The sequence below is a fragment of the Pygocentrus nattereri genome, chromosome 12 (genome assembly GCF_015220715.1).
Source record: "Pygocentrus nattereri isolate fPygNat1 chromosome 12, fPygNat1.pri, whole genome shotgun sequence".
In the NCBI taxonomy this organism is placed as follows: domain Eukaryota; kingdom Metazoa; phylum Chordata; class Actinopteri; order Characiformes; family Serrasalmidae; genus Pygocentrus; species Pygocentrus nattereri.
The window spans coordinates 22,409,915-22,428,746 of record NC_051222.1 but is presented as its reverse complement, the minus strand read 5'-3'; the positions used below and the strand labels follow the sequence as shown (position 1 = coordinate 22,428,746).

The following is an 18,832-nucleotide window of genomic DNA, read 5'->3' as shown; positions in this document are numbered from 1 at the left end:
TTATATAAAACATCATTTTAAAAATAATCCGCTAATATGCTCAAGCTAATATGCATAACAGACAGCACTGTGGTTAAAGATGCAATAGAAATGACACTGAAAACACATTTACCCAAACTGTAAAGAAAAGCTTTATTTTCATCACATGATATTATACAATACTGATGCCTGTTTAAGTAGATAAATCATTTCTCAGATGTAATGCAAAAACTATACAATATATACACTCCTTTAACATACATTTCACACACTTTGCTTCTACATGTGACCAGTCAAAAATTCAGAGGGGCATTTGTGTGTACATACAAAATTACTCAGACAGGACAAAACTAAAGTCATACAAAATGAAAATCTAAACCTCTGAACTTCCATGTAACTACTGGAAATGGACAAGAGTCTTTACTGAGTAACTGAGTAAATAGAAGCAGCTGTTTTGACAGCTTTGACTACATTTCTCTTGATAATCCACAGAAGCCAAGCATGAGGCCTTTCTGCATCTGGCTAATTGTCTGGATGCAAATCCAAGTCTGATTTTACACAAACAATTTTCAGTGGTGAGTCCTCAGTGACACGTCGCAGACGAACACGTAAACAATAACAAAATAAAAATATTCATATATGTTCTAAGGAAAGTGCAAAAGTGAACTGCCAGCCACCTAAAAAGCAAAATAGCAAATTTAAAGTGTTTTTTCCACAAAGGAATAGATCATTTAGAAGTTTAAGACATGGTCAATGTTGGATTATGAGCAGTGTTTGAGCAGCTAAAATGAGAAGGTGTATCTAATGGGGTTGCACATTGGTATGTGCCAGTATATTTGCTAATACCTGCAATTACACCTTGTTCCTTAAAAGATGAATGCACTGCACCAACCCAGAAAACCAGTAATTCACCTCTCTAACACTGACAGATGAAAGAAGGAGAGAAAAGTAACAAATGTTCATGTAAGTGCTTTCAATGATGCACACCAAAGCTATATAATCCTACCACCTCAGTTACCACCACAGTGCAGACTACACCAGCAGCAGTGTTAGGATGTAACATTATTATATTTATGTCTCCAATATTTGATTTGTGAATTGAAACAGTGTAAACAGCATATAAAGTAACAGATCAGCTCTATGGCTACCAATTATTCATGAGTAACACAGTTACTTAGGAGACAGATCTCAGTAACAGATGGGCTCTAAAGTAAGACATAGAGATCCTAACTGGCAAAAGACATCAAGTGCCAAAATCTCTAGGGGACAAATGTGCCAGAATTCCTAAACTTGCACTGAATATACCTATGGATTCATGAATGCATGTTTGTTGAATCTTTCCCATTGCTTAGACGGAAAATTAGCAAGATAAACACGGCAGGTGACTTCATAGAAATCGGCACTGCGTAACTGATGCCACTGGAATGACCTGGAGTCCACTTGGTCTAGGTCTGTCCTGCAAATCAACAAAGCCCTTGAAGAATCTTCTGCCTTGAAGATTGACCAACTTCAATAACCAACAGCGCCTTCTAGTGGTCTGGATGACTGCCTGCAGTAACAGATGGGCTTCTTGGCTAATAATCCTTTGCATGTGCGCACAGGGTGCTGGCCTGAGGCCGCAGCGTCAGTTTTTGAAGGCTCCACAGCGGCTGGCTCTGCAGATAAACTCCTTCAACATGTTCCCATCAATCTGCCAGAATGCTGCTGTCTGGGTGACCTCGGTCAGGTGGTTCACGCAGAACTTGAAACAGAATTCCTCCAGATCCTTGAGGAATAAAGAGACATTTATCACAAACTGAGATCACTGTACTTGAAACAGACCATTTGCAAACATGAAACAATTTAGCAGAAAGGTTGAAAAATTCTTTGATGAAGCTTAATAATGAGCTTCGTCCCCAGAGAATTACATATGTTTTGGCTTAGAAAATCTTGAACAATCATGAAAGAAATAATCAGTTTTGCTTTTAAGTTCTGCCTTTTAAGAAGCAAATGAACAGCCAGTTGATGTCTTTGATTTGAAAGAAAAAAAATGATGTATAATATACATATAATTTATTTTTTAAAGATGAACACCAATAATTTCCTTTGGAGTTGTTTTTAACAGCTGACAGTATTATGATTTCCTTATAACCTACCAAAGTTGATCATGAGTTTTGTGTTTAGTCACAAACAGATGACAACAGAAATTTTTAAGGCTAAATCCCCTCAAAGTCATACGACGCTAGTGTAGGCTTTGTGGTAATCCGGACAGTCCTCATTTGTTCATGGGAATAAAACTCAGTAGCACCCTGTACTGTGCCCTTGAGAGCAAAATGCAAATTTGAATCTTTTCATTTAATTTAATTTAATTGTATATTATATTATATACACTCACCAGCCACTTTATTAGGTACACTTGTTCAATTGCTTGTTAACACAAATAGCTAATCAGCCAATCATATGGCGACAACTCAGTGCATTTAGGGATGTAGAGGTGGTCAAGACAACTTGCTGAAGTGCAGACCGAGCATCAGAACGGGGGAAGAAAGGGGATTTAAGTGACTTTGAACGTGACATGGTTGTTGGGGCCAGACGGGCTGGTCTGAGTATTTCAGAAACTGCTGATCTACTGGGATTTTCACGCACAACCATCTCTAGGGTTTACAGAGAATGGTCCGAAAAAGAGAAAATATCCAGTGAGTGGCAGTTGTGTGGACGAAAATGCCTTGTTGATGTGAGAGGTCAGAAGACAATTGGCAGACTGGTTCGAGATGATAGAAAGGCAACAGTAACTCAAATAACCACTTGTTACAATCAAGGAATGCAGAATATCACCTCTGAACGTACAACACATCAAACCTTGAAGAAGATGGGCTACAGCAGCAGAAGACCACACCGGGTGCCAATCCTTTCAGCTAAGAACAGAAAACAGACTACAATTCGCACGGGCTCACCGAAATTGGACAATAGAAGATTGGAAAAAATATTGCCTGGTCTGAGGAGTCTCGATTTCAGCTGCAACATTCAGATGGTGGGGTCAGAATTTGGCATAAACAACATCAAAGCATGGATCCATTCTGCATTGTATCAATGGTTCAGGCTGGTGGTGTAATGGTGTGGGGGATTTTTTTCTTGGCACACTTTGGGCCCCTTAGTACCAATTGAGCATCGTATAAATGCTGCAGGCTCCCTGAGTATTGTTCCTGACCATGTCCATCCCTTTATGACCACAGTGTACCCATCTTCTGATGGCTACTTCAAGCAGGATAATGCACCATGTCACAAAGCTCATGTCATCTCAAACTGGTTTCTTGAGCATGACAATGAGTTCGCTGTACTCCAGTGGCCTCCACAGTCACCAGAGTGAGTGAGTGAGTGAGTGAGTGAGTGAGTGAGTGAGTGAGTGAGTGAGTGAGTGAGTGAGTGAGTGAGTGAGTGAGTGAGTGAGTGAGTGAGTGAGTGAGTGAGTGAGTGAGTATATATGTAGTACGCATATGAACTTGAGTGAACTTGATCCCATTCTTAATCCATAGGGTTTAATATGATGTCGGCCCACCATTTGCAGCCATAAGAGCTTAAACTCTTCTGGGAGGGCTTTCCACAAGGTTCAGGAGTGTGTTTATGGGAATTTTTGACTGCTCTTCCAGAAACGCATTTGTGAGGTCAGACACTGATGCTGGACGAGAAGGCCTGGCTCACAGTCTCTGCTCTAATTCATCCCAAAGGTGTTCTATCGGGCTGAGGTCAGGACTCTGTGCAGGCCAGTTAAGTTCTTCCACACCAAACTCGCTCATTCATGTCTTTATGGAGTTTGCTTTGTGCACTGGTGCGCAGTCTTGTTAGAACAGGAAGGGGCCGTCCCCAAACTGTTCCCACAAAGTTGGAAGCATAAAATTGTCCAAAATTTCTTGGTCTGCTGAAGGATTAACAGTTCCTTTCACTGGAACTAAAGGGCCAAGCCCAGCTCGTGAAAAACATCCCCACACCATAATCCTCCCTGCACCAAACTTTACACTTGGCACAATGCAATTAGTCCAGTACCGTTCTCCTGGCAACCACCAAACCCAGACTCGTCCATCGGATTGCCAGATAGAGAAGTGTGATTTGTCAATCCAGAGAACACGTCTCCACTGCTCTAGAGTCCAGTGGCGGCGCTTTACACCACTGCATTAGATGCTTTGCAATGCGCTTGGCGATGTAAGGCTTGGATGCAGCTGCTTGGCCATGGAAACCCATTCCATGAAGCTCTCTACACTGTTCTTGAGCTAATCTGAAGGCCACATGAAGTTTGGAGGCCTGCAGCGATTGACTCTGTAGAAAGTTGGTGACCTCTGCGTACTATGCGCTTCAGCATCCGCTGAATGACCCTGCTCTGTCATTTTACGTGGCCTACTACTTGGCTGAACTGCTGTCGTTCCCAATCGCTTCCACTTGTTATAATACTACTGACAGTTGACTGTGGAATATTTATTAGCGAGGAAATTTCACAGCTGGACTTTGTACAGGTGGCATCCTATCACGGTACCATGCTGGAATTCACTGAGCTCCTAAGAGCGACCCATTCTTTCACAAATGTTGTGGTACTTGATTGTATACACCTGTGGCCATGGAAGTGATTGAATTCAATGATTTGGATGGGTGACAATAGTTTTGGCAATACAGTGTATATGCAATGATATGCGTTTCAAGTTAGCTATACCTCAGCATCGTATCTAACTGCAGCAGACAGCAGGGAGAAGGCATTCTCTACAGTAATGCCTCGCTTAATGATGTGCTGACATAGCCGCTTCAGCCTGTTCTCACAGTAAGAGGTTGCCAGATCCAGCAGTCCTGCAGAGAAGAGTAAAGAGTTCAGTGAGTGGTGCATCACAACTGTGCAATAATTGTTGCTCAGGTACAAGACAAAAGAAAGCAGCTTCTTCATAGCATTTTCACTGTACCAAGGTTTAGGAAATCTCTCAGGTTTAATCCTTTAGTGTGCTTATTACATTTGTGCCTGGATAAATCAATAAATTGGGGCTGTCACAGAAGAAGAGGACAGGAAAGCCCTTAAAACACTAAATAATCTATAAACATGATATTGGGTATAAATATAAACGTGATTTCACTGTAAGAAAGGGCAGTAAAGGAACTTGCATTCATTATCTTTCAAACTGACAACCATTCGAGGGATAATAATGCAACATGCTAATAATTTGTTTGTATAGATTAAGTGAGAATATGAATTTTAATATTTTTTAAATACTTAACTGAGCAGTCATGACAGTGCTACAATAAGTGCTTTAAAGTTTTTGGGCAAAAGATGCAGGATAAACTGCTGGACCATGACCAACTGCCTTACCTGTATCAACACTGTATCTTCTGTAAATGTACTTAGCCATTTGCATGGTACAACTTACCGATGGCATCTTCTGGAGGAAGATCCACCGTGTCTGTGTAGAGGAACTCAAGGAAAGAGCGGTAGACAGGGTATGAGAACTGATCGATCTCTATGACCTCTTTCATATCCTCATTCCAGTGGGACTGAAACATGGACCGGAAGTGTTCACACCTGTAATTAAGGAATTCAATTACAGACACATCAGCTGAATTAACAGCAACATTAGAGGCGTTTATTAAAGGGTAAGTTCCAATTGTTTAGCAAAAAAGTAAAATTTACAATTTTTTTTCTCTTTCTCCATAAGTAGTCAGCCAGCCAAGACATGTTTGGTGTACAAAATTTGGTTCTTTGGTTTTAGTGCTGGAGCTGTGAGACCAACGTTAATAACAAACACTAGAAGTCATCCACATCATCTTTCTCAACGCAGTCAAACTGTGTGCAGATCTTTAAGGTTGCATAGACTTGTCAATGAGGTTTGGCAATACGTATGACTGAGTGTGAGCTATAAAAATGAGCATAAAGTTGGGCAGCCACTTCAGATGACAAGTGTGCCGATTTCAACTCTCCTTTGTGTGCATGCAGGTCATGCAAACATGTGGATGCTACAGATTACATTCATAAATTTGGTTGTTTCTATTTAGAAATAACTGTAAATCCTGATTTTTAAAACTCAAGATGTATATCTAAATATAGAAACAAAACACAAATCTAGTGTCTGTATGCCTGGTTATGTGCATGTACGTGATGGGTAATGAGATTCTGTGGACGAGAAGACCTGTTGTGTAAAGAGGCTGCCTGTAGCATTGAGCAACACGGTGAAGTTTGTTCATTTTTATAGTTCACAACAAGTCTTGCAGTGTCCTCAACCACACTGACAAATCAGTGCAGCATGAAGACCTGGAAGCTGTTTAAGCAAACCAAGAAAAGTTTTGGGGATGTATTTATTGAAAAGATTTGGAAGCCTATTGACTTCTAGTGTTTGTTATGTTAACCTCAGTTCCAGTTCAACACCAAACCTATCAGGACTACAATTGGGACCAGTGGAAAGTTTGTGTGTGTGTGTGTGTGTGTGTGTGTGTGTGTTTTTGTTTGTTTGTTTGTTTGTTTGTTTGTTTGTTTGTTTGTTTGTTTGTTTGTTTGTGTGTGTGTGTGTGTGTGTATATATATATATATATATATATATATATATATATATATATATATATATATATATATATATATATATATACACACACACACACACACACACACACACACACACACACACACACACACATACATACATACAATACATACACACACACACACATATACACACACACACACATACATACACACACACACACACAGCTGTTGTCGGAAGAAAACCTTGTATCTCCATTTTTGATGTTTTTCAGTTTTGACATAGTTTGAAAATACATATTACCCTTTACATTGTGTGTAAATTTCATGATGAACAGAACAAAAGAAATAGCTCAAAATGATGTGGGGAAAAAAGTCTGGTTCCATTGACTTACATTAAAAGTAGTTTTTTTCCTTCTCCTGTAAAGTTATCATTTTGGAGATGCAAGCTTTTGTTCCGACAACAATTCTGATCGCTGCTTTCAGAGCTTGTATCTCCATTTGTCATTTTTCAGTTTTTAAAAAACAATTATTTTTAATAATAACAACACACGCGCACACACACACACACACACAGAGATTGACAGATACATGGACAGATGGACAGGAGGCAACCACTCACAGACACGGCCAAAATCCTAAAACTGTGACATACATTACAAGGGTATCAGATTGCACTGGTGTCTGAAATCTGTTAGAAATCAACTTAATATTCAACTTAAGAGCACTGTATCATGTAACACATGGGGCAAATACGTTCTGACTTGACTTTTCCATTTAATGCAGACCCACGACCAGCTCTTTTCCAAAGTTACTGTTATTAGCCTTTTTTTTTTACAAAACCCCCAAACTACTCTTTGGTCAGTGTACATAAGCCAAAGCAAGTCACACCCCCAACATGGAGTGCAATGAAGTGAAGTGAGCAGGCACCTGATTTTGAGCACTGCTTTGTGGACGTGAATAAATTTGCCATCTACGCTGAACTTGAGGTCTGAAGTCTCAGGGCTGTCGAACTCTTTCTTCAGAGACTGGGCCACTGTCAGGAAGTCATCATGCTCTACCAGAACAATAACAATTCTGTTACTGCACTTCAGAGCAGAAGAAGGAGGAGCAAGAAGAGGTTTGTTTGTGTTGTTTTTATTTTTCTTTATATTTATGAAGGAAGAAAAAGACAGCTGTGGTACAGAATCAAAACACAACTGGCCAACATTCTTCAAAGAACTCCTTCAGTCTTCTATAAAGAGAAACTCTACAGTAAATTGCAACACATTAACTGTACCGGGTTTAACAAAGCACCTTTCCTTTTTTTTCTTCTTTTTTTTTTTATGGATTTCGGCATCCTCTCAATGTCCCCATATGAAATTTTACAGGAATGAAATGACATTTGCCCATGTACACTAAGAAAATGGGACAGATATACATTTTGGAATAAAACATGTAGTGCTTACATCTAAATTAGAATCTAGTCAAACTGACATTTCTAAGTAAGCTGGATAACCTGAATCAAAATTAAGGTCTGCCCAATAAAAATGCCTCGTCTCTACTCCTGTAAGACAGGCTTTATTTTTGGTTTGATTTTTCAACAGAAAAATCCTGTTTTATGAAATATTGCCCCTGTCAAACTAAACTTTATCTACTTTGATTAATGAATTATTTTTTAAAACTTCTCAATAAATCAGCAGTAATTAGTTTGATAATTATAATAATAAATTATCCTACTGATCTCTCTTACAGGAGAAAATAAAAACTGATGAAAAGACCCATTTATATATTTTTGTCACATAATTTTGCCACAAAGCTGTACTTTATTTGTTACTGTCAATTAAGTTCATTTTATTGTACTTACTTATTGTAATTACTCAATCACCTATATTATTAAAAGAATACTCAATTACTAATTTAATCGATAGTGACAGCCCTCAAAGGCCACTGGCCATGTAATCCGTGCCAGGCAAATACCACCAGACATACACAAACTGTCCAAAAAGTCAGGGAAGAGCACACCTACCAAAAAACAAACCAGACTCACCTACTGACAGCAGTCTCCACATGACTGAAGGCGTTGCAAAGCAGGCGAAAACGTCGTCCGTGCAGGAGAAGTGTGTGAGGTGGGGCAGGACGATGGACTGGCCTCTACACTGACCCCACATATACACCTGACCGCTCTGGGTCTTTGCTGCGGAGGTGTGTGTGGAGTGGCAGGCAGCTATCTCCACAATCCTGCACATGTGGAAAGAGGATGTGGAAAAGGGACGGTGAGCATGAGGGGAGGAGAGGAAAGGGAAGAAACACAGGTGGAAGGGGTGTGGAGGCAAGAAAGGAAGGGATATGAAGAAAAGGGAAAAGGAAACGCATCAGAGTGTGAAGAATGAACTCAGTCCAAGACTGCCAACATGTTTAAAGGGGCAGTTCACTTTAACAACAGGGTCAACGGTGAAAGAAAACTGATGGCTACAAGTTTGCATTGTTTCATTTGTAAAATGCTAACTGGCAGCTATTCCCCTATTAATTTGTTATTATTAGTGTTAGCACTTTCAGCGTTCACTTTACTATAGGACATGTCTATTATTGCAGAAAACATGGATGTTTACACAATTTTTCTTTAAATAGTCATTAAGAACACAGTACAAAGAAGTGGATCACGTGTCTATCTGAAAGGGCACTTGAAGCATTCCCGTCACAGGACACTCAAAACAGGAAGAGGGGAAAACTCCCCAGCGAGCTGACAGGAAATAGCTCTGGGATGCAACAATACACAGCATTACTGGTGTTCTGATTGGCCACGCACACAACATCCTTCATTATGAAGGCCAACATGACCTCATTACTCACTCAGCTCCATCTGAACTCCACAGACACACAAAGCAAACAGAAACGACACCCTGAATGAAAAAGCATTTATAAAATATAAAAAAGAAAAGTACATAGAAGCAAACAAGAAAGAAGACACTTTTTTTTACCTCTCTTTCTCGGCCATGACCTGAACGGGACTCATCTGGTTGCTCTTGTTGCCTGTACCAAGCTGACCATAAGTGTTGGCTCCCCAAGCGTACAGAAGCCCCTCATCTGTTAGTGCCAGCGAGTGGGCGTAACCAGACGCAATCTTAAAACAGATGGCATGTATTAATACAATAATCTACCACGTCCCACAGGAGAAGCATGCATGCTTTCAGGTGATCAAGAGTGATGCAAAATAATATATCATTACAATGAGAAACAATTTGTGTAATTATAATTTAACTGACTAAATAATTACATTAGCTAAGTGCTGTGTCTGAACAATCAAAATTCTCTAGCCACCAGAGAAAATTAGATTTTAAGTTACTTTTCTTGGCCACAAGTCTTAGTTTTCTTTTTCCTAAAAAATAAACATTAGGAAAAAATACAAATATAAAATCACTGTATGAATATATACCATCTCAGACTTGGCTAGCTTAATATTTGTATAGTATTATTAATTTCATGAAATGCTACATCGTTTACATTATTTTTGAAATACTACATTATTTAGCAAAAACATATGGTCAGGCTCTGAGACAATAAGACCCCATTTTACACTTGGTTGTTTCATGTGAGTAGCATCTAGATTGTACTGCAAAAAGATGCAAAAAATTGGTAATCAAGTGTGTCACAAGTTCATCAGTTTGTTATGAATCACTTTATATGCAAACCCTGTAATACAACAACCAATAACCAGTGATGTTCCTAATTCTTTTCCAAAATGGTGAATAATGATGAAGCAAAGCAAAGTTTAACCACTGAATTAAACTCTGGAAAAGCTCCTCTGAGTCAAGTGGCACAGGCGGGGTTCCCCCCCCCCAATATATATGTAGAACAGCAGAGGGAAACCCAATCACAGTATTACGAGAGATTCTTGTTGTCAAATGTGGCTCAGTGTGTCTTAGACTACACCCTGAAGTGCGTTAAGCGACTGAATTTAAATCTGTTATTCAAATGCAACTTGGGTGCGTTTAAACTGGTATTTTTTTGTAGCTAACATAAAGCCAGATATAATCCTGATGCTCAAGGCTTATTAAATGGTCAGGCATAAACATGGTCCTACAGTTAACCTATTTATACAATGTGATGGGATGCAGGACTTTGCTTTTACCTGCAGAACACACAGACCCTGTAGCGCTGCTAGACGGCATGGAGTGAGCTGGTTCCCATTATTTCCCAACCCAAGCTGTCCATTACCATTATAACCCCAACCATACACCTGGGAAAAAAAACAGGCTTATCAACACTACATTAGATCATATGAACAGAATTGTACAAAATAGAGAACATCTTTGCACAAACGTGCTTGGAAAAATAGATGTTCCATAAAGAGATTTTTGGAGAGATGTCAAAGAACACTAAAGAACACTTTTGGTACACTAAAGAACCTTTCAATAGATGTTTAATGAGATGTAAATAAAATAAGAACAAGGAACCTTTGAAAGGTTTAAAGCCTCCAAATAATATACAAGTTATTTTCCCAGAATAGTACATCCAAGCCAAGGACTACATTGGGACATTTATTTTTAAGATTGTAAAATATTTTAAGCTAAAAATACATTTGTGGATATGATCAGTGATGAAAGTGTGTAAAACACCACACAATCATCTACATATCACTGGTTTATATTAGATTCTTGCTTAAAAATTAATTAACATAAGCATTACATTATTGGCCTGAAATGTACTTTAGTAACCTGACTAACAACCCAGAGGGTCACAATATAATGAGAAAGTCCAGAAAGAATTTGTTAATCCTGTGTCACCATCAAAACAACGGATGTTCTATGGGCCAAGTAAATGTCTTTCAGGGTACAGTTTACACTGAACCAGTCTAAGAAAAAACTGCAATTTTATTTTTACCTCCCCATTGTCTGACACAGCCATGGAGGAGGTCTGGCCACAGGCTATGCTGACCACTGCTTTGTTCTGGAGGCAGTTGGAGACTTTACGTGGTGTGGGCTGGTTGGCAGTGGAGCCTGAGCCCACCTGACCACAGTTGTTGTACCCCCAGGCGAACACCTGAAATGACAGAGAGAACAAGTATGGAAATGAAGAAAGAGAACATCATATACAAACAAATGAATGAATAAGCAATAAACAAATCAGTAACCAAAGAATCTGAAATAATTCAATACTTTTTCCTTAAAAAAACTTTGTCTAACTTCTGCACACAAAAAGACAGAACTAAAGAAATAAAGAAATTGTAGTTGTAGCATAACACTTCTCTAGCTACTTACTGCTGTTATGTTAATGTTAGGCTACATGCAGCTGTTGTTATAACATGACCTACTTTTCTTCGCTTTATGTTAAGTTCTACTGTGAAAACAAAACACAATCAAGCATTTTCTGTTGGTACTGACTAGATCATGATATTGAGTATAAGGTCTCCATCTCTATTTTAAATGTTCAATTTCAAAATATCCCCACTGCAAAAGCCAAATGATACACAGCTGCATTTTGTCCTTATTGATTCAACTGACCAAAGTCAATGGCCCATCGGCTACTTTCTTCTACTTTCTTGAAATAAGATAACTAGAGAACAAATACTGCATTCTCTGGAGGACTGTAACCTGCAAGCTTATACGCTATACTGTGCACAACTATGACGAAAGCAAATAACCTTACAACTCGAGACTAACAAGAACATAGACACATACAAGCGCAGGTTACTCTGAAGCCTGAGAGAGAACAATAGGCTTTTAAGTTGAGCACCCTGTGTCACATGTTCTGTAGTACAGCTAGCGCACTGCTGTTGAAAAACTAGCTGCTCTAGCTGAGAAGAACCTGTGGTGTTTCAAATCCAAATCCCTTCTAATGCCTTTTAATATGCAACTAACCCATATTTCTAACCCACTATTGGATGTACTGAGAAAGAAAATCAAGGTGAGAAAGAGGGGAATGAGGTATGATTACTGGATTAGACATTGAAACATGGCATACAAGCCCAGCAGGGGTGCAACCACCTTAAAAAAATCTGATGTCATACACCATACCTTGTGAGCATGAGCACTGTGCACAAAATAGATTGTGCCGCAAAACTGAAGTAGAGAACGGTGGCATGTTAAAACCATTGTAAAGCCAGATTTTTGACAGAAACCATAAAAAATAAAAAAAAATAAAAAAAAAAAAAATCGCTCAAATCTGAGTTTTTAAAAAAACTCCACCCAGGAAACCCTTTTCATGCAGATCAGAGTACAAAATTCAAAGAACAACAAATCATGTTTTCAAAAACATTTGGATACGTGTAGGGCCTTAACCTTCCATTCTCTCTCACCTCCCCATCATGGCTCAGAGCCAACGAGTGGTGCGACCCACAGGCCACCTCAATCACCCTCTTGTTTTGCAGGTTAGTGGACACCAGCACAGGAGACACTCCCTGATTGGTTGTTCCATTACCAAGCTGACTGTACCCGTTATGTCCCCAAGCAAATAGCTCTCCCTCTGCAAAATAAATAAATAAATAAATCATCAATCAATCAATCAATCAATCAATCACTACCACTATTATGGGGCACAGCATAAAATTTGTTAAATATGAAACAATATTTGTCACGATTTCTTGTTAAAAAATATAATATAATTTATATAATAAGAAAAGCTTGACTGACACATTCATTAACATCTGTTTTTGGTCACTTGTTTTTTAAGTCTTTTTAAAAGGCTTTGTTCATATGATTATTATTATGCTTCATTAAACTATTAGTGAATTACTCAATTACTAATATAATCGATTGTGGCAGGTCCAAGGATGAGTGTTATGAAAATACTGTGAAATACTGCACTGCAAATTGCAAAACACATTTTACCATCTGTAGCAAGTAGAACATGAGGCCCACTGCCATAGCTGAGACTGACCACCTTCTTCCCACTCAGGCAATCCAGTTTTTTGGGGACGATGGTGCTCTGACTGTCCCCTGTGCCCAAACAGTTACTGCAGTTCAGCCCAAACACGTACACCTTGCAGAATAAAAAATAAAAATAAATAAATAAACAAACAAACAAAAAGCACAATTAAAGCCAGGTACTCCTATACATCCATTACAGCTGCCCTGGATCAAGTTGGGATCTGGGCCATGGTCTAGTTTTGCGGAAGAGGAAGTAGGTCAATGAAACCCTTGTGCACGCACAACATGGTAATTAGTGGAATTTAGCTTTTTTTGGTACAATTTTGACCATATTTTGGCACACTTATTGCCACCATCCTTAAAATGAGAATTAAGTAACTGTTTTTATCAAAAACTGCATGTGTAAACTAGGACAGTTCACTCAAACTGTGTCAGGTTGTTTATTACTCTTAAATACACTTCAACACTTCGTTCTGAAACTGGATGACATAGTTATCTATAAAAATGGACAATTCATGCTGTTAGATGGCAGTGACTGTCTTTTGGCTATGCAGCGTAGTTTTGGACAGTTTTTGAGTAACACATACAAACTTCAAATCCCGACTCTACAACATCTCCCACTCACCTCATCATCATGGGTGATGTAGATGGCCTCGTTAGCAGACGTTCCAAAGACACACGCCTGTCGTATTGAGGCAATCTCCTGCGCACTCATGAGTGTAAAGAGGGGCCATTTGCTGACGTCCACCATGGCTATACTACTGATGCTCCGAGGGGTGGGGGAGACAGGCTTGGGGGCAGGGGCAGAAACAGCACCGCTACCGGAGGACACACTGCAGCTACTGGCAGTGCTAATACTGAACAAACACACATTCATACCAAGACATGTTAACGGCATTACATAAAAACAAACAGTAGAGGTGCAACGGTACACAGAAATCACGGTTCGGTTCACACCGCAACTTGGACAACACAGCCCGGTACGAGTTCTAACCACCCAAATGCAGGCTGGGTTTCTTTTCCTTTACTTTGAACAGACTGTGGTGCAAGTTACAATTTGTTCCACTTAGTGACCTTTAGTTCCCCCTGAAGTAACTAACAGTCTGTAGTGAGTGTCATTTGCAGCTGATGGGGAAAGTCACTCATGTTAAATAATTTGTGCTGTGATGGTTCAACCTTGTTGAGATTTTGTAGTTAGGAGCTGAGAAAACAGGAAAAAATATTTGTGCTGAATTTCTTCACAGGTGCTAAAATACTGCAGGCTGTGAACAGTGATGTCTCATATCATTGATTTATTTTCAGCTTGTGTGGTTGTGGTTTTTTAATTCTCTCTCACTTTATTTTAAGCCACAGCTGCCTTCCTCAACTCCAACTCACACTTCAAACACTTCAACCTCAGTCTCTCAGCTGATCAGAGATCAGGAGTCATGATGCTCCTGCAGCTCTGAATCCTCGAGAGGCGGTGAATGCATGCCCTAAACTGTTTGGGACAAATGCACAAACCCCTAATGAACAGGATTTGTTTGGGCATAAGAATTGATGTTAGATGTTACCATAGGCAAGAGGCTGACACTGCTTTCAAAATTCAAGGCCAGTATAGCGAGCACACCCTTACACAAAACACTCAACTGTAACACATATAGAGTCACTTTTGAGACAGAACTTCCCATCTCCAAAACAGTTTAGGCAAAATGCTTTACAGGACCAAAATAAATAATTATTAAATGGATGTAAGTGTAATCTGAACCATTTTTATTGGTCCATTCAATTCAATTTTAATTATAATAACACTAAAAATTTGGATAAAGGTTTTGTCCCAACACTGACAATAAAATAAAACATAAGGATTTCAACTGTCCTGCAAATTACATCTAAAACACTTTTTTCACCTCTTACAGGATTCTTGCAGTACTGTTCTATAGCACATCTATAATGCATTTGTAGCATCCTACAATTTAATTAATTACATTTACCTTAACATTCAAAAGGAAATCCTGTGGAAATTCCTCTAGTACTACTAAAGATCTTTTTTTTTATTACAGTCTAGTCTAAAATCAAGATGAGTGGTTTGACACTGGTCGATTAACTTGGCCTGAAGTGCAACCACCAATGCAAAAGAGCCACCTGCACTGTAAAACCTAACTGGACATCTCAGTGAAAGAATTAAGTTAACACAACTTAATCACTACAGAAAGGCTGATTAAGTGTAGCTGGATTGTTTTATCCTTTTCAAACTATATATGCACACTTGCTATGAATGACAGACTGTTTTTCCCCATATATCAGTCCTAGTTTTAGACTATTCAGAATTACCCATGTTAAAAGTGATGCTTGCCAAGCATATGAAATAGTCTTAAGAGTAGCTGGTCACCTCAGTACAAGCAGAACATGTTCTAGGTTAATAAGATTGGTTGATTCAGCCTGTTGGAGTGCTCCATATCAGTGAATTCATATGATAGGCAGCATAAACGCTTACACTACCTGGGTTTTTTAGATTTTCTCTTAACTTTTCTATTTTGATGATTTCAGACATTCAAACAGGATGTCTTAACCAACTTAATGCAATTTCATTCAGACTTCTTAGGTTTACTTTATGAATGTTTGGTCAACGAAACCTTTAATAACTCACATCATTTCTATTGGCACCATATATTTGCACACTGGTCGTGTCTTTCCACCTTGTTTACTCTACCATCTGTGTGTTGTTATTCCCCCCAGGCCAACCTTCCCTTGGGCGTCTACTTGTTTTCTAAATCTCTGTAACTCAGTCAGTAACAACTGATAATCAGTGCTGGTGGATCTGAGTTACTGAGTTCCCAACTGCTGTTTGTGGCTTGTGGGGACTAAACACTACAGAGACTACAGCATTTGGCAAGTTGGTCCAGAGTAATATTAAGTTGGCTAGGACATGGTTATCAATGTCTATCATCATCAAATTTCTTAAATACAACATAAATTTGTTGCAATGACATTTTAGTTTAGCCCAGCAGTGAATTTTAGGTGCAATTACTTATTACTTATTTTATTCAGTTAAAAATTACCACTATAACTGACCACTATTACATTCAAGTCCAAAATAATACTTTTAATGTCAACAAAATGAATGAGATTAGTACAATTACCTCAACTTACTTAAGTGTATGCAACAATAAACATTTTGTTTATATCCAGTTTATTGTGAAATGATTTGAGTTACTTAAATGGTTTAAGGCACCTGGTTTCCTCAAACCATTTGAGCTGACTTAACTCATCAGTGTGGCACTGACCAGATCATGCAACAGTGCTTCTTAATGATGGTTTTGCTCCAAGACTGCACAGAGTCTCATATGCATAACGAAAATGTTACGAATCAAAACAGCAGTTCAACTAGCGGGCTAGGTTAAACCTACAATAAGGCCAGGCTGGCGTGCTAGCTGCTGCAGAAAAAACCGTGTGCAGAGGTGATAGAAATGAGAATGAATGCCGCAACAGGACATGCTGACCTGTCGCTGCTAGAAGCCTCTCAAAACACGGACACGGCCAGCTCCCGCTATGTAAACACAAACAGAGCTGCACTGACGACCACTTAGCTAGCTGGTTTGCTAGCTAGCGTGGTTAGCATGATCAACTCAAATTCATCTCGGTGAGCAAACTAAGTTAGCCGACGAGCTAGCTGAACCAGCTACCTAAGAAGTTTACTAGCCAAGAACAAAGCTGAAGTCGGCTTTATATTCGCCAGCTTCTGCTTTAATCTTTCCGTGCCACCTTAAATGGGGCCGCTGTTGTCCTAACGCCCGAGGCGTCCGAATGCGACTGCTGCACCATTTAAGGTGGACTGGAAAAAATCGAACATGAACATTCTTCGGTGTCGGCACTGCGGAGTTGCTGTCAGCAGCGAGCACTGGCCTTTTTTACAAGCAAGTAAGCAGAAGCAGCCGGGAAAGCCGTTTTCTGCCTCGGTGCGGCGTTTCTTTAACTAGCCTAAGCTAATTTAAGCGCGGTTGCTTCCAAGTTAGCCAACCGTTAGCGAGGCTGTTAGCTATCTTGGATACTAACCTACGGCACCGCTCCATCACGAAACCAGGCGAACTAAGAGGGAAAACATGAAGGAAGAGAAAACTTTTAACACGAAAGATAAATGTCAGACCTACCTAACAAGGAGTAGAGGCGTTTGAGAATATTACCAGAGAGAGGATGACTGCGGTGCTGGTAAAAAGCTTCTCTCTCTCTCTCTCTCTCTCTCTCTCTCTACCTCTCTCTCTACCTCTCTCTCTCTCTACCTCTCTCTCTACCTCTCTCTCTCTCTACCTCTCTCTCCGCTTCTTCGTATGGGTGACAGGTTCGCACCGCCACAGAGGTTTGAGCTGACCAGCTACGTCATCCTCCAAATAAGGCCACCACTACACAAAACAAAAGCCCTTGAAAATAAAGCACACACGGACATGTACGGAGCCCTGCTGGTGACAACTTACATAAATAAAAATAGCGCGTGGCCACGACTTAGTAAGCCATGATCTTGTATTATTCCCATGCCTTATTAAGTCGTGGCCACAACTGAATCATCAACTTGTGTACTTCTGTTCATATGCACCACAGGTTGGTTGTCAGTTAGAGGAGAAAGAGGAATTTTGGAGTAAGATGGATGACTAGTGGTAGATGGTGTCCCTAGAGAGGAGAGATTAGTGATTGGTGCAGACTTCAATGGACATGTTGGTGAAGGGAACAGAGGGGATGAAGTGGTGCTGGGTATGTATGGTGTGAAAGACAGAAATGCGGAAGGTCAGATGGTTGTAGATTTTGCAAAGAGAAAGGAAATGGCTGTGGTGAACACATATTTTCAGAAGAGGGAAGAACACAGGGTGACATACAAGAGTGGAGGGAGGTGCACACAGGTGGATTATATCCTTAGCAGGAGATGCCACCTAAAGGAGATTGGAGATTGTAAAGTGGTACCAGGGGAAAGTGTAGCAAGGCAGCATAGGGTGGTTGTCTGTAGAATGAGATTAGAAACAAAGAAGAGGAAGAGAGTGAAGACAGAGCCAAAGATTAGATGGTGGTAGCTGAAGGGGGAGGATGGTTGCAGGCAGTTCAGGGAAAAATTGCAACAGGCCCTTGGGGGCAGTGAGGAGCTACCTGAGGACTGGGAAACTACAGCTAAGGAGAGAAACTGGCAAAAATGTGTTGGGTGTTTCGTCTGGTCAGAGGAAAGAAGACAAGGAAGGTTGGTGGTGGAATAAGGAAGTCCAGGAGAGTATTCAGAAGAAGAAGGCAGCTAAGAAAAAGTGGGATAACCAGAGAGAAGAAGGAAGTAGGCAGGAGTACTGTGAGGCTAGTCGCATGACGAAAAGAATGGTGGCAAAGGCTCAGGCCTATGATGAGCTGTATGAGAGGCTGGACAGTAAAGAAGGAGTAAAGGACTTGTATCGTTTGGCTAAACAGAGAGATAGAGCTGGAAAGGATGTAGAGCAGGTTAGGCTGATAAAGGATAGAGAGGGATATGTACTAATGAGTGAACAGAGAGTGATGAGTAGATGGAAGGAATACT

At 39.9% G+C, this 18,832-nt stretch overlaps 1 protein-coding gene across 3 annotated transcripts; it reads right to left on the bottom strand.

Moving 5' to 3' along the window:
• Positions 1 to 107: 107 nt before the first annotated feature.
• On the bottom strand, positions 108 to 17,687 carry rcbtb1 (regulator of chromosome condensation (RCC1) and BTB (POZ) domain containing protein 1). 3 transcript variants are annotated; one of them, XM_017699039.2, is made up of 13 exons: positions 17,472 to 17,682; positions 17,344 to 17,376; positions 13,934 to 14,165; positions 13,270 to 13,420; positions 12,738 to 12,904; positions 11,324 to 11,482; positions 10,572 to 10,679; positions 9,421 to 9,563; positions 8,490 to 8,680; positions 7,391 to 7,517; positions 5,358 to 5,509; positions 4,658 to 4,788; positions 108 to 1,744 (listed from the first exon to the last, which is right to left on the bottom strand). In XM_017699039.2, the coding sequence occupies exons 2-13, from the start codon at positions 17,358 to 17,360 to the stop codon at positions 1,604 to 1,606; spliced, it is 1,719 nt and encodes a 572-aa protein (XP_017554528.1). In that variant the 5' UTR covers positions 17,361 to 17,376; positions 17,472 to 17,682; the 3' UTR covers positions 108 to 1,603. The 3 variants fall into 3 exon arrangements, 2 of the variants coding, with proteins under 2 accessions (XP_017554528.1, XP_017554529.1); XM_017699040.2 differs by lacking the exon at positions 17,344 to 17,376 and having other exon boundaries at positions 17,439 to 17,682; XR_005131224.1 differs by lacking the exons at positions 108 to 1,744; positions 7,391 to 7,517 and having other exon boundaries at positions 17,472 to 17,687.
• Positions 17,688 to 18,832: the final 1,145 nt, after the last annotated feature.